Raw genomic sequence first — 13,400 nt, forward strand, 5'->3', positions numbered from 1 at the left:
TATTTTGACACAAAGCCTTAAAAAGAGGGGCACAGTGCTGGTTTTTAGACCGATTTGCCTCATGATTTGACAACTGGCACAATTTCTCTGTCCTTCACATTGGAGTGCTGCTGCATGCTCTTTGCGTGTCTTAACCAATCAGATTAATGGAATCACAGGTCGAAGTGGTCCTGGCACAACGCACAAAGCTCAAGATGCCCACTCCCCTTTCCTCCGGTTGCAACCTGGTCTCAGAGCATTTCGTATTATTCTTTACAGACACACCATTTAGTATAATATGTTATGTTTGTATGGTTATATAAGACCGATACAGACTTAAGGCAAAAACTAAAGGAGGGTGATTGGTCAGGGTGGGTGGATGGACATATAACGTGAACTTCTAGCAACCCAAAGGTTGCATGTTCGAATCTCATCACAGACAATTTTAGCTAATTAGCTGTGGTGTAAAGACAAAACACTTTAAAGTAAGTCGTTTTTTGGGATATCTGTACTTTACTTTACCAATTATATTTTTGACAACTTTTACTTTTACTTCACTACATTCCTAAAACATACATTCTTTTTACTTCATACATTTTCTCTGACACCCAAAAGTACTCATTACATTTTCAATGCTTAGAAGGACAGGAAATGGTCAAATTCACGCACTTATCAAGAGAACATCCCTGGTCATCGCAATAGCCTCTGATCTGACGGATTCACTAAACACAAATGCTTTTTTGTGAATTGTGTGTTCGAGTGTGCCCCTGGCTATCCATATTTATTTATTTTTTAAATAGAAAATGGTGCCGTCTGGTTTGATTAATATATAATTAATATTAATTCTACTTTTACTTTTACTTTCCATATTTTAGCAATTACATTTACTTTTGAAACTAAAGTATATTTAAAAACAAATAAGTAGTATTTTACTGGGTGACATTAACTTTTACTTGAGTAATTTTCTATTTAGGTATCTTTACTTTTACTCAAGTATGACAATTGGGTACTTTTTCCACCACTGCTAATTATAATAGACTTGATAATTACTTACTACTTTTTAGCTAGTTTGCAACTACTTAGCATGTTAGCTAACCCACCCCTAACCCTAACCTTAACCCTAACCCCTAGCCTAGTGTGCTAACTAACATTAGCGTGCTAGTTAAAGTTAGCCACCTAGCTAGAATTTGTAACATATCACACGTTTTGCTAATTCGTTACATATTGTATATATTAGAAATTCATAACATACTGTATGTTTTCAACATTTATAACATATAATATGAATTATTATTCCTAACATATTATACAAAATGGGTGATGGACATCCACAAATTAATACATACCATACAAAACACAATATTACATACTAAATGGAAGTACAGAATAATATGAAATGCTCTGAGACCAGGTTGCCGGTATTTATTTAGCAAGCGTGATAACCCATCACTCCCAACAGAGACAAGCCAAAACTCTTCCATAAATGTAGCAGCCTAAACACTAGAGATCTGACATGCTGTCTGATCAACTGTGGGCTACTAACAACAGCTGCATAGTCTAGCCTACTATGCGCCCTGCCCTCTGGCCAGGGTAAACGAAGCTCTAACCTTGTGTACTGTATTTATAGCCCGTTCGTTTCTGAGAAAATGTGAATGGGATCAAATGTGGTTTCTATTCAAACCTGGGCTGACTAGGCTACCTAGACGTCTTCAATCCAAACATATTAACTGGAAGGAATCAATAAACACAATAGCTGACATAGACTGTGAGGTCAATTTTTATTAGTCCTACAGTTGCATAAAGCAAGCTCAGCCCTGTGAGTTTTATTGTCCAACAAAGACACACTTTCTCTGTGTCTTTGTATAGGAAACACCTCTAGTCGTTCTTTAAAATGTAATTCATGTGAACAAGTAGAACGTTGCTGCAGTTTGGCAGGGTTTTCAAGGCCAGGAGCCTTTCTATTAGTTCTTATTAACCATGTGATCTGATTAGAAAAACGCTGGTCCATTGTAGCCCATATTACACCTTTTTACAACAGATTAACCACGTTATACCTGATAAGGTCTGTAGTTTTACCTGGTTAGCTCAGGTATTCAAAACAGCAACCTTTCGGTTACAACGCTCTATCCGCTAGGCTACCTACTGTTCTTCTTGAAATGGGAAAACATCAAAATGTCTTATTGTGCCTTTACGACACAGAAACCGCACATCATATGTCATTCATTTATGTGGAGAGAAAGCTGCATTGTGTGTGTGTGTGCGTGTTTGTGTGTATGTGAGCTGGAGTGAGTAATGGAACTGGCTCAGGCCAGTTGGTTAGTTAGTTGTTGGTTGATGTGGTAGGGCAGGGAGTGTTCTGAAAAACATGCAAACCCTTTTGACCTATTTCTCTACTGGCTCTGTATCGGTCCTGGGTTCAAATACCATTTGAAATCTTTCAAATATTTTTAGCATTTGCTTTACCCTGCCTGGAGGGCCAGGTGGGCGAGTTTTACACTTTCAAGGCTTTTCTAGTGGTTCCATGGCAACAGACAAGCTCAATCAAGCACAGATGAAGTATTTGAAATGATTTAAAATTATATTATTTTTACACAAATCTGCTCTTTATAGCAGGCCATGGGAGCATGCACTTCACACCCATATATCCACATCCATGCTGGCACATCTTGGAAAAAAATACTCAATAAAAAGAAAATAAACAGCATTCCGCTACCTATACAGAATTGCCACTTTTCGGGGTCATGCATATGAGAGATAAAATATGTACTATGTACTATGCCCCCCCCCCCCCCCCCCTCTCCCAGCCACCTAAACACACTACTTCCACTTGAGGACAGGAAGTGTGCATGTGGACAGGTAGTTTTGGAGAGATGTAGTTAAAGAAGAACAGCGGTGTGTGGTTGTGACTGTATGTGACCAAAAAAAGGAAAACAAGAAAAGGGAAGTGAAGGGTAGTAGAAGTCATACTTTTCGCAAGGGTGTTTCGGCCGACCAGATTTTCTTGGGAGATATCTGTGAAGAGAGCAACAGAATTAAAGTCTTGTTTCCCCTCTTCAGAGATATCTCCAATGGCAACAGTGCTGTTCTAGTAAGATCAAGTTTTACAAAAAAAAAGTGTTTTTGTGTAGTTGCTGCAGATGTCTAAAACCTTTTTTAAGTTAGAGGTAGAATGTCAATTGAGGTTAGACAGGAAGTATTTAAATATATTTCTGATGTCATATCCTGTGATGGCATGTCCTCTCACTCCTATTCTCCCAAATGCCAGTGGCTCCTCATAGACTAGCGTAGCGTAGCGGATAATGCTGAAGATAATACCCCATCTCTTTGAATAAGCTACTGCTACAAATGTAGTCTAGAGTTGTGCAATGCAACACTGCCAAATACGGACCATTTCAAGACTGGTAAGTTTAGAAGCAGTGAGGCTAAGCAGGCTATGTATGCTGCTTATTAATTTATCTAAGATGATGGTCTACTGCTATGAGAATATTTATATTAAACTGTCGTTAAGGCCTCTTCTGACTAAGTGCTTAGCTTCGAGGATTATTTGCACTGTTGTTGACAATCAACGACAATTCTTTATCGATTATTTTATCAGTACCAGCTATTCAGTTTGATTAGTAACTATCAAAACAGTTGCTGAAACGATAAAGTGTATGTCCGTGTTGTGTGTGTCGTTGGCTTATGTCAGTTTGTTGTACAGCGAAGAATGACAATAAATACAAGTGCAAGCAGGTGTAGAGACACAGAGCACAGGGTGTGAGGGCTGAGGGCCGGGGGGCCGAGGGCCCGGGAGGCTGAGGGCCGGTGGGCCGGGGGGCCGGGGGGCTGAGGGCCCGGGAGGCTGAGGGCCGGGGGGCCGGGGGGCTGAGGGCCGGGGGGCCGAGGGCCCGGGAGGCTGAGGGCCGGTGGGCCGGGGGGCCAAACATGCAGTATGAGTGGGACTCCACAGACGGAGCAGGAGAAGAGTAGAATGGCTACACTGACACTACCACTACCACAGGCTGGGCCAATAGGTCTAGGACACCTATTTACAACAGCTAGCAGCCACACACTAAACAGAATCCCTTCAGAAACCCCTCTGATGCTTCCTAAAGGAGTAGTGTTATAAACAGGCATTACAACTTCAGGGACTGCTGCTGTACACTAGCATAGGCTAAAGCACGATGGTGAAATGCTTCTGACTGTTGAGGAGTTAATTTGCCTGTGTCTTAATTGTATCTGGCCCTATTGAATAAACTAGCATATAAATGAGTCATTGAAGCACAACACAGCATAGGAACATTCAGGGACAATGCAGAACACAGTCACAGAGGAAGAAACATGGGCAATTCACTTTACACTGTCATCTGCAAAGAGATTGTATCCGATTTGTTTTGTCAAGAAAAATGATAGGATATTGAATTTCTCTTAACAATTACTAGTTACGGCAGCACTTTTGTTATCTGCACGTTTGGTAATAAGCTTGCCACTAGCCAATCAGTTTGTCCAAAGGTTCCTTCGATTTTTGTTATCTGCACATTTGGCAACGAGCTCGCCACTAGCCAATCAGCATGGCCAAAAATACCTTAGTCTTTCATGGCAATCCAATCATCCCCTTAGGTGTTGGTAAGTCAGTTATATGAGGTCGATTGTAAACCGTTAATTGTGCAACTGGCTGAATTAAAGGTATGTAAGTGACTGGAGGTATCAGACACTCCCAGGATCAATAATGGAACGTTGAAGAATATAACAATCAACCTGTGAATAGATTAGTATTTCTGGAGAGCTCAGGTACTATCAGAAGTTCAAGGTCTATATCTTTTAACAAGGTCTATGGCTTCTTAGAGCCTTGAGGAAGCGTGTACATGTTGTGGAAAAGCCTGGTCTCATAGACTAGACGTAACATAGTAAACGTACACCCGGGTACACTTAAATTAGTATGATATGTTATTTTGGTATGGTTACATGAGACAGAAGGTTACTTAAGGCAAAATCTAAAGTAGGGTGGTTGGTCGGGGTGGATGGGTTGGCATATAACGCGAACGTCTAGCATTTAATTAGGTCATTAGCAACTTTACAATGGCTTACTACTTTTTAGCTACTTTGCAACTACTTAGCATGTTAGCTAACACTAACCTTAACCCTTTTACCTAACTCAAAACTCTAACTTTAGCCTTAACCCTAACTCTAACCCCTAGCCTAGCTAACATTAGCCACCTACTTAACATTAGCCACAACAAACATAACGTAACATAATGTACGAATTGATCATAAGATACCATACAAAATGGATGATGGACCTCCAAAAATGAATATATACCATTCAAAATGTAACTTTTTTTTTTTTTTTTTTTTACCTTTATTTTACTAGGCAAGTCAGTTAAGAACAAATTCTTATTTTCAATGACGGCCTAGGAACAGTGGGTTAACTGCCTGTTCAGGGGCAGAACGACAGATTTGTACCTTGTCAGCTCAGGGATTTGAACTTGCAACCTTTCGGTTACTAGTCCAACACTCTAACCACTAGGCTACGCTGCCGCCATCCCGGATTTACATTTACTATATCTACCAAGTAGAAGAATTGCCCATCTTCCCTTCACATAAAGACAACATAACAGCTCATAACATGTGAATGGAGCCAGACTGGTGCTCAAGGACACCCGGTGTAGGTAGGTAGGTAGGTAGGTAGGTAGAGATGGAGAGATGGAGAAAGGAAAAGTATTTATTATGGATCCCCATTAGCTGCTACAAAGTCAGCAGCTACTCTTCCTGGGGTCCAGCAAAATTAAGACAGTTCTATAAAATTAAAAGCATTACATTTCACAACCAATTAATATAAGATAGGGGATTAAAAAGGGAGATGAAGAGAGAGAGAATCCGAGGGAAAGAAAGAAGGAAAGAGACATGAATGAGAGAATAGAGACAGACAGAGTAGCACCGTTTGTCCACCGGTACTCTACCTTCATAGGAGCCAGCTGTATGGGCGTGATATAGGAGGGGTCTACCATGGGCTTCGGCCTGTTGGCTGTGTCTGCCAGGAGACTCTGCCATTGCTGGGGCAGGCCAGTGAACTTCTGCTCCCGCGCATCGAAACCTGTGTGGACCCGGTGCTCAAAGTTAGATGGAGCTGAAATCTCCAGCCTCTTTTTCTTCTTCCCAAACATGCTGGAAAACCTGGACAAACCTGGGAACAGACAGTGAGATATTTTATAAAAAAACAAGTAAGTCCCGACAGACAGACACAGCAGACTTAGTGGTCTAAACTCACTATTTGGGAAACACTGTACTCGATGAATAAGTACATTATGAAGTCGATATACTCTATGTTATTGGGACACAGGCTGCAAGAGATAGTCAAGATATCTCCCACTTCAACACTTATAGCATCCTTAACCTTTACTTTATGTTACTTTATGTTCCTTTTTGCAGTATGTTTCAGTGAGGTAACTAGCTGGAGAAGTGGATGTGGGAGAGAGAATCAATGGTATAGCCTAGGTAGTTTATGCAGTACAATAAAATGTTATCAAGTATCCTCACTGGGAGAGTTTAACACACACATTGCATAAGTGCATACACACACACACACACACACACACACACACACACTTCACATACTAATTAAGATTGAAAATCAAGTCTGAAATTTCAAAGTGGAAATTACAAACTTCCGAAGCCTTCCTGTCTCTCTCCCCTGTAGGAACACTGTCTTCCTGTCTCTCTCCCCTGTAGGAACACTGTCTTCCTGTCTCTCTCCCCCCTGTAGGAACACAGTCTTCCTGTCTCTCTCCCCTGTAGGAACACTGTCTTCCTGTCTCTCTCCCCTGTAGGAACACTGTCTTCCTGTCTCTCTCCCCCCTGTAGGAACACTGTCTTCCTGTCTCTCTCCCCTGTAGGAACACTGTCTTCTTGTCTCTATTTTCTGTAGGAACATTGTCTTCCTGTCTCTATCCCCTGTAGGAACATTGTCTTCCTGTCTCTCTCCCCTGTAGGAACATTGTCTTCCTGTCTCTCTGCCCTGTAGGAACATTGTCTTCCTGTCTCTCCCCCCTGTAGGAACATTGTCTTCCTGTCTCTCCCCCCTGTAGGAACATTGTATTCCTGTATCTATCCCCTGTAGGAACATTGTCTTCCTGTCTCTATCCCCTGTAGGAACATTGTCTTCCTGTCTCTATCCCCTGTAGGAACATTGTCTTCCTGTCTCTATCCCCTGTAGGAACATTGTCTTCATGTCTCTATCCCCTGTAGGAACATTGTCTTCCTGTCTCTATCCCCTGTAGGAACACTGTCTTCCTGTCTCTCTCCCCCTGTAGGAACATTGTCTTCCTGTCTCTCTTCCCTGTAGGAATACTGTCTTCCTGTCTCTCTCCCCCTGTAGGAACACTGTCTTCCTGTCTCTCTCCCCTGTAGGAACATTGTCTTCCTGTCTCTCTCCCCTGTAGGAACATTGTCTTCCTGTCTCTCTCCCCTGTAGGAACATTGTCTTCCTGTCTCTCCCCCCTGTAGGAACACTGTCTTCCTGTCTCTATCCCCTGTAGGAACATTGTCTTCATGTCTCTCTCCCCTGTAGGAACATTGTCTTCCTGTCTCTCTCCCCTGTAGGAACATTGTCTTCCTGTCTCTCTCCCCTGTAGGAACATTTTCTTCCTGTCTCTCTCCCCTGTAGGAACATTGTCTTCCTGTCTCTCTCCCCTGTAGAAACATTGTCTTCCTGTCTCTCCCCCTGTAGGAACATTGTCTTCATGTCTCTCCCCCTGTAGGAACATTGTCTTCCTGTCCCTATTTTCTGTAGGAACATTGTCTTCCTGTCTCTATCCCCTGTAGGATCACTGTCTTCCTGTCTCTCTCCCCTGTAGGAACATTGTCTTCCTGTCTCCATCCCCTGTAGGAACACTGTCTTCCTGTCTCTCTCCCCCTGTAGGAACATTGTCTTCCTGTCTCTCTCCCCTGTAGGAATACTGTCTTCCTGTCTCTCTCCCCCTGTAGGAACATTGTCTTCCTGTCTCTCTCCCCCTGTAGGAACACTGTCTTCCTATCTCTCTCCCCCTGTAGGAACACTGTCTTCCTGTCTCTCTCCCCTGTAGGAACATTGTCTTCCTGTCTCTCTCCCCTGTAGGAACATTGTCTTCCTGTCTCTCTCCCCTGTAGGAACATTGTCTTCCTGTCTCTCCCCCCTGTAGGAACATTGTCTTCCTGTCTCTCTCCCCTGTAGGAACAATGTCTTCCTGTCTCTATCCCCTGTAGGAACATTGTCTTCCTGTCTCTCTCCCCCCTGTAGGAACATTGTCTTCCTGTCTCTCTCCCCCCTGTAGGAACATTGTCTTCCTTTCTCTCTCCCCTGTAGGAACACTGTCTTCCTGTCTCTCTCCCCTGTAGGAACATTGTCTTCCTGTCTCTCTCCCCTGTAGGAACATTGTCTTCCTGTCTCTCTCCCCTGTAGTAACATTGTCTTCTTGTCTCTCTCCCCTGTAGGAACATTGTCTTCCTGTCTCTCTCCCCTGTAGGAACATTTTCTTCCTGTCTCTCTCCCCTGTAGTAACATTGTCTTCCTGTCTCTCTCCCCTGTAGAAACATTGTCTTCATGTTTCTCTCCCCTGTAGGAACATTTTCTTCCTGTCTCTCTCCCCTGTAGGAACATTGTCTTCCTGTCTCTCTCCCCCCTGTAGGAACATTGTCTTCCTGTCTCTCTCCCCCCTGTAGGAACATTGTCTTCCTGTATTTCTCCCCTGTAGGAACATTGTCTTCCTGTCTCTCTCCCCTGCAGGAACATTGTCTTCCTGTCTCTCTCCCCTGTAGGAACATTGTCTTCCTGTCTCTCTCCCCTGTAGGAACATTGTCTTCCTGTCTCTCCCCCCTGTAGGAACATTGTCTTCCTGTCTCTCTCCCCTGTAGGAACATTGTCTTCATGTCTCTCCCCCTGTAGGAACATTGTCTTCATGTCTCTCCCCCTGCAGGAACATTGTCTTCCTGTCTCTCTCCTCTGTAGGAACATTGTCTTCCTGTCCCTATTTTCTGTAGGAACATTGTCTTCCTGTCTCTATCCCCTGTAGGATCACTGTCTTCCTGTCTCTCTCCCCTGTAGGAACATTGTCTTCCTGTCTCCATCCCCTGTAGGAACACTGTCTTCCTGTCTCTCTCCCCCTGTAGGAACATTGTCTTCCTGTCTCTCTCCCCTGTAGGAATACTGTCTTCCTGTCTCTCTCCCCCTGTAGGAACACTGTCTTCCTGTCTCTCTCCCCCTGTAGGAACACTGTCTTCCTATCTCTCTCCCCCTGTAGGAACACTGTCTTCCTGTCTCTCTCCCCTGTAGGAACATTGTCTTCCTGTCTCTCTCCCCTGTAGGAACATTGTCTTCCTGTCTCTCTCCCCTGTAGGAACATTGTCTTCCTGTCTCTCCCCCCTGTAGGAACATTGTCTTCCTGTCTCTCTCCCCTGTAGGAACAATGTCTTCCTGTCTCTATCCCCTGTAGGAACATTGTCTTCCTGTCTCTCTCCCCCCTGTAGGAACATTGTCTTCCTGTCTCTCTCCCCCTGTAGGAACACTGTCTTCCTGTCTCTCTCCCCCTGTAGGAACACTGTCTTCCTATCTCTCTCCCCCTGTAGGAACACTGTCTTCCTGTCTCTCTCCCCTGTAGGAACATTGTCTTCCTGTCTCTCTCCCCTGTAGGAACATTGTCTTCCTGTCTCTCTCCCCTGTAGGAACATTGTCTTCCTGTCTCTCTCCCCTGTAGGAACATTGTCTTCCTGTCTCTCTCCCCTGTAGGAACATTGTCTTCCTGTCTCTCTCCCCTGTAGGAACATTGTCTTCCTGTCTCTCTCCCCTGTAGGAACATTGTCTTCCTGTCTCTCTCCCCTGTAGGAACAATGTCTTCCTGTCTCTATCCCCTGTAGGAACATTGTCTTCCTGTCTCTATCCCCTGTAGGAACACTGTCTTCCTGTCTCTCTCCCCTGTAGGAACATTGTCTTCCTGTCTCTATCCCCTGTAGGAACATTGTCTTCCTGTCTCTCTCCCCTGTAGGAACATTGTCTTCCTGTCTCTCTCCCCTGTAGGAACATTGTCTTCCTGTCTCTCTCCCCTGTAGTAACATTGTCTTCCTGTCTCTCTCCCCTGTAGGAACATTGTCTTCCTGTCTCTCTCCCCTGTAGGAACATTTTCTTCCTGTCTCTCTCCCCTGTAGTAACATTGTCTTCCTGTCTCTCTCCCCTGTAGAAACATTGTCTTCATGTTTCTCTCCCCTGTAGGAACATTTTCTTCCTGTCTCTCTCCCCTGTAGGAACATTGTCTTCCTGTCTCTCTCCCCTGTAGGAACATTGTCTTCTTGTCTCTCTCCCCTGTAGGAACATTGTCTTCAAGGGGAAACTGATTCTCTGTCTGTATCACCGCTTCCGGACCTCCGTCGTGCCAGCCTGACCTAATAACACACATCAGCCCTGCCAGCCTGACCTAGCAACACACATCAGCCCTGCCAGCCTGACCTAGCAACCCACATCAGCCCTGCCAGCCTGACCTAGCAACCCACATCAGCCCTGCCAGCCTGACCTAGCAACCCACATCAGCCCTGCCAGCCTGACCTAGCAACCCACATCAGCCCTGCCAGCCTGACCTAGCAACCCACATCAGCCCTGCCAGCCTGACCTAGCAACCCACATCAGCCCTGCCAGCCTGACCTAGCAACCCACATCAGCCCTGCCAGGCCAGCTGCAGTAGCCACGGTGAATAGACAGAGGGACAGATGGTCAGAGAGACACGCTAAGGAGAGGAATAGGCTAGTGTGTTTGTGCATTCAAAGAAGCCTTATCTAAGTAAATAGGAGGATATACATGGGGGGTGTATGATATCTATGTCTCTGTATCTTTCTCACTAATCATTATTCACAATTCATTCATGATTATCCATAATCATAGTAGCATTCACATCAATTAATAAGTGTTCTGAAACATATTTGAATCTTGTTTACAATAAAAGTAACTACAAAATGACACAATACATTGTTTACCATTCATTTCTATTGGGCACGACATAATCCTAAACACAACCAAAACAAACTGCAAATACATCCAACAAGTTTGTAGAGTCACAAGCTTGATGTAGTCATTGTGTGCTAGGAATATGGGACCAAATACTTAATACACTATAAGTGAGTTCGTCCAAATACTTATGACACCATCAAATGGGGGGACTGGAAACATCAACATTCATTTCTGAATCAGATGAAAATACCTTCAAATAAAAGGTGTCATTCTGTACTGTTGCCTCATGTAACAAGTATGTGTATATATATAATAAAAGGTGTCATTCTGTACTGTTGCCTCATGTAACAAGTATGTGTATATATAATAAAAGGTGTCATTCTGTACTGTTGTCTCATGGAACAAGTATGTGTATATATATAATAAAAGGTGTCATTCTGTACTGTTGCCTCATGGAACAAGTATGTGTATATATATAATAAAAGGTGTCATTCTGTACTGTTGCCTCATGTAACAAGTATGTGTATATATATAATAAAAGGTGTCATTCTGTACTGTTGCCTCATGGAACAAGTATGTGTATATATATAATAAAAGGTGTCATTCTGTACTGTTGCCTCATGGAACAAGTATGTGTATATATATAATAAAAGGTGTCATTCTGTACTGTTGCCTCATGTAACAAGTATGTGTATATATATAATAAAAGGTGTCATTCTGTACTGTTGCCTCATGTAACAAGTATGTGTATATATCAAATAAAAGGTGTCATTCTGTACTGTTGCCTCATGGAACAAGTATGTGTATATATATAATAAAAGGTGTCATTCTGTACTGTTGCCTCATGTAACAAGTATGTGTATATATCAAATAAAAGGTGTCATTCTGTACTGTTGCCTCATGGAACAAGTATGTGTATATATATAATAAAAGGTGTCATTCTGTACTGTTGCCTCATGTAACAAGTATGTGTATATATATAATAAAAGGTGTCATTCTGTACTGTTGCCTCATGGAACAAGTATGTGTATATATATAATAAAAGGTGTCATTCTGTACTGTTGCCTCATGGAACAAGTATGTGTATATATATAATAAAAGGTGTCATTCTGTACTGTTGCCTCATGGAACAAGTATGTGTATATATATAATAAAAGGTGTCATTCTGTACTGTTGCCTCATGTAACAAGTATGTGTATATATAATAAAAGGTGTCATTCTGTACTGTTGCCTCATGTAACAAGTATGTGTATATATAATAAAAGGTGTCATTCTGTACTGTTGCCTCATGGAACAAGTATGTGTATATATATAATAAAAGGTGTCATTCTGTACTGTTGCCTCATGTAACAAGTATGTGTATATATATAATAAAAGGTGTCATTCTGTACTGTTGCCTCATGGAACAAGTATGTGTATATATATAATAAAAGGTGTCATTCTGTACTGTTGCCTCATGGAACAAGTATGTGTATATATATAATAAAAGGTGTCATTCTGTACTGTTGCCTCATGTAACAAGTATGTGTATATATCAAATAAAAGGTGTCATTCTGTACTGTTGCCTCATGGAACAAGTATGTGTATATATATAATAAAAGGTGTCATTCTGTACTGTTGCCTCATGTAACAAGTATGTGTATATATAATAAAAGGTGTCATTCTGTACTGTTGCCTCATGGAACAAGTATGTGTATATATATAATAAAAGGTGTCATTCTGTACTGTTGCCTCATGTAACAAGTATGTGTATATATATAATAAAAGGTGTCATTCTGTACTGTTGCCTCATGGAACAAGTATGTATATATATAATAAAAGGTGTCATTCTGTACTGTTGCCTCATGTAACAAGTATGTGTATATATCAAATAAAAGGTGTCATTCTGTACTGTTGCCTCATGGAACAAGTATGTGTATATATATAATAAAAGGTGTCATTCTGTACTGTTGCCTCATGGAACAAGTATGTGTATATATATAATAAAAGGTGTCATTCTGTACTGTTGCCTCATGGAACAAGTATGTGTATATATATAATAAAAGGTGTCATTCTGTACTGTTGCCTCATGGAACAAGTATGTGTATATATATAATAAAAGGTGTCATTCTGTACTGTTGCCTCATGGAACAAGTATGTGTATATATATAATAAAAGGTGTCATTCTGTACTGTTGCCTCATGGAACAAGTATGTGTATATATAATAAAAGGTGTCATTCTGTACTGTTGCCTCATGTAACAAGTATGTGTATATATAATAAAAGGTGTCATTCTGTACTGTTGCCTCATGTAACAAGTATGTGTATATATATAATAAAAGGTGTCATTCTGTACTGTTGCCTCATGTAACAAGTATGTGTATATATATAATAAAAGGTGTCATTCTGTACTGTTGCCTCATGGAACAAGTATGTGTATATATATAATAAAAGGTGTCATTCTGTACTGTTGCCTCATGTAACAAGTATGTGT

At 42.0% G+C, this 13,400-nt stretch overlaps 1 protein-coding gene across 1 annotated transcript in view; it reads right to left on the reverse strand.

Moving 5' to 3' along the window:
• Positions 1-13,400, reverse strand: part of LOC110522449 (serine/threonine-protein kinase PAK 5) — a 137,659-nt gene that overhangs the window by 63,651 nt on the left and 60,608 nt on the right. The window contains exon 2 of the mRNA XM_021600844.3: positions 5,919-6,142. Within this exon, the coding sequence (XP_021456519.2) occupies positions 5,919-6,122 (204 nt within the window). The 5' untranslated portion in view covers positions 6,123-6,142. The remainder of the gene's footprint in view (positions 1-5,918; positions 6,143-13,400) is intronic.

This window comes from Oncorhynchus mykiss, chromosome 4 (genome assembly GCF_057628025.1).
Source record: "Oncorhynchus mykiss isolate SJ-2025 chromosome 4, ASM5762802v1, whole genome shotgun sequence".
Lineage (NCBI taxonomy): Eukaryota > Metazoa > Chordata > Actinopteri > Salmoniformes > Salmonidae > Oncorhynchus > Oncorhynchus mykiss.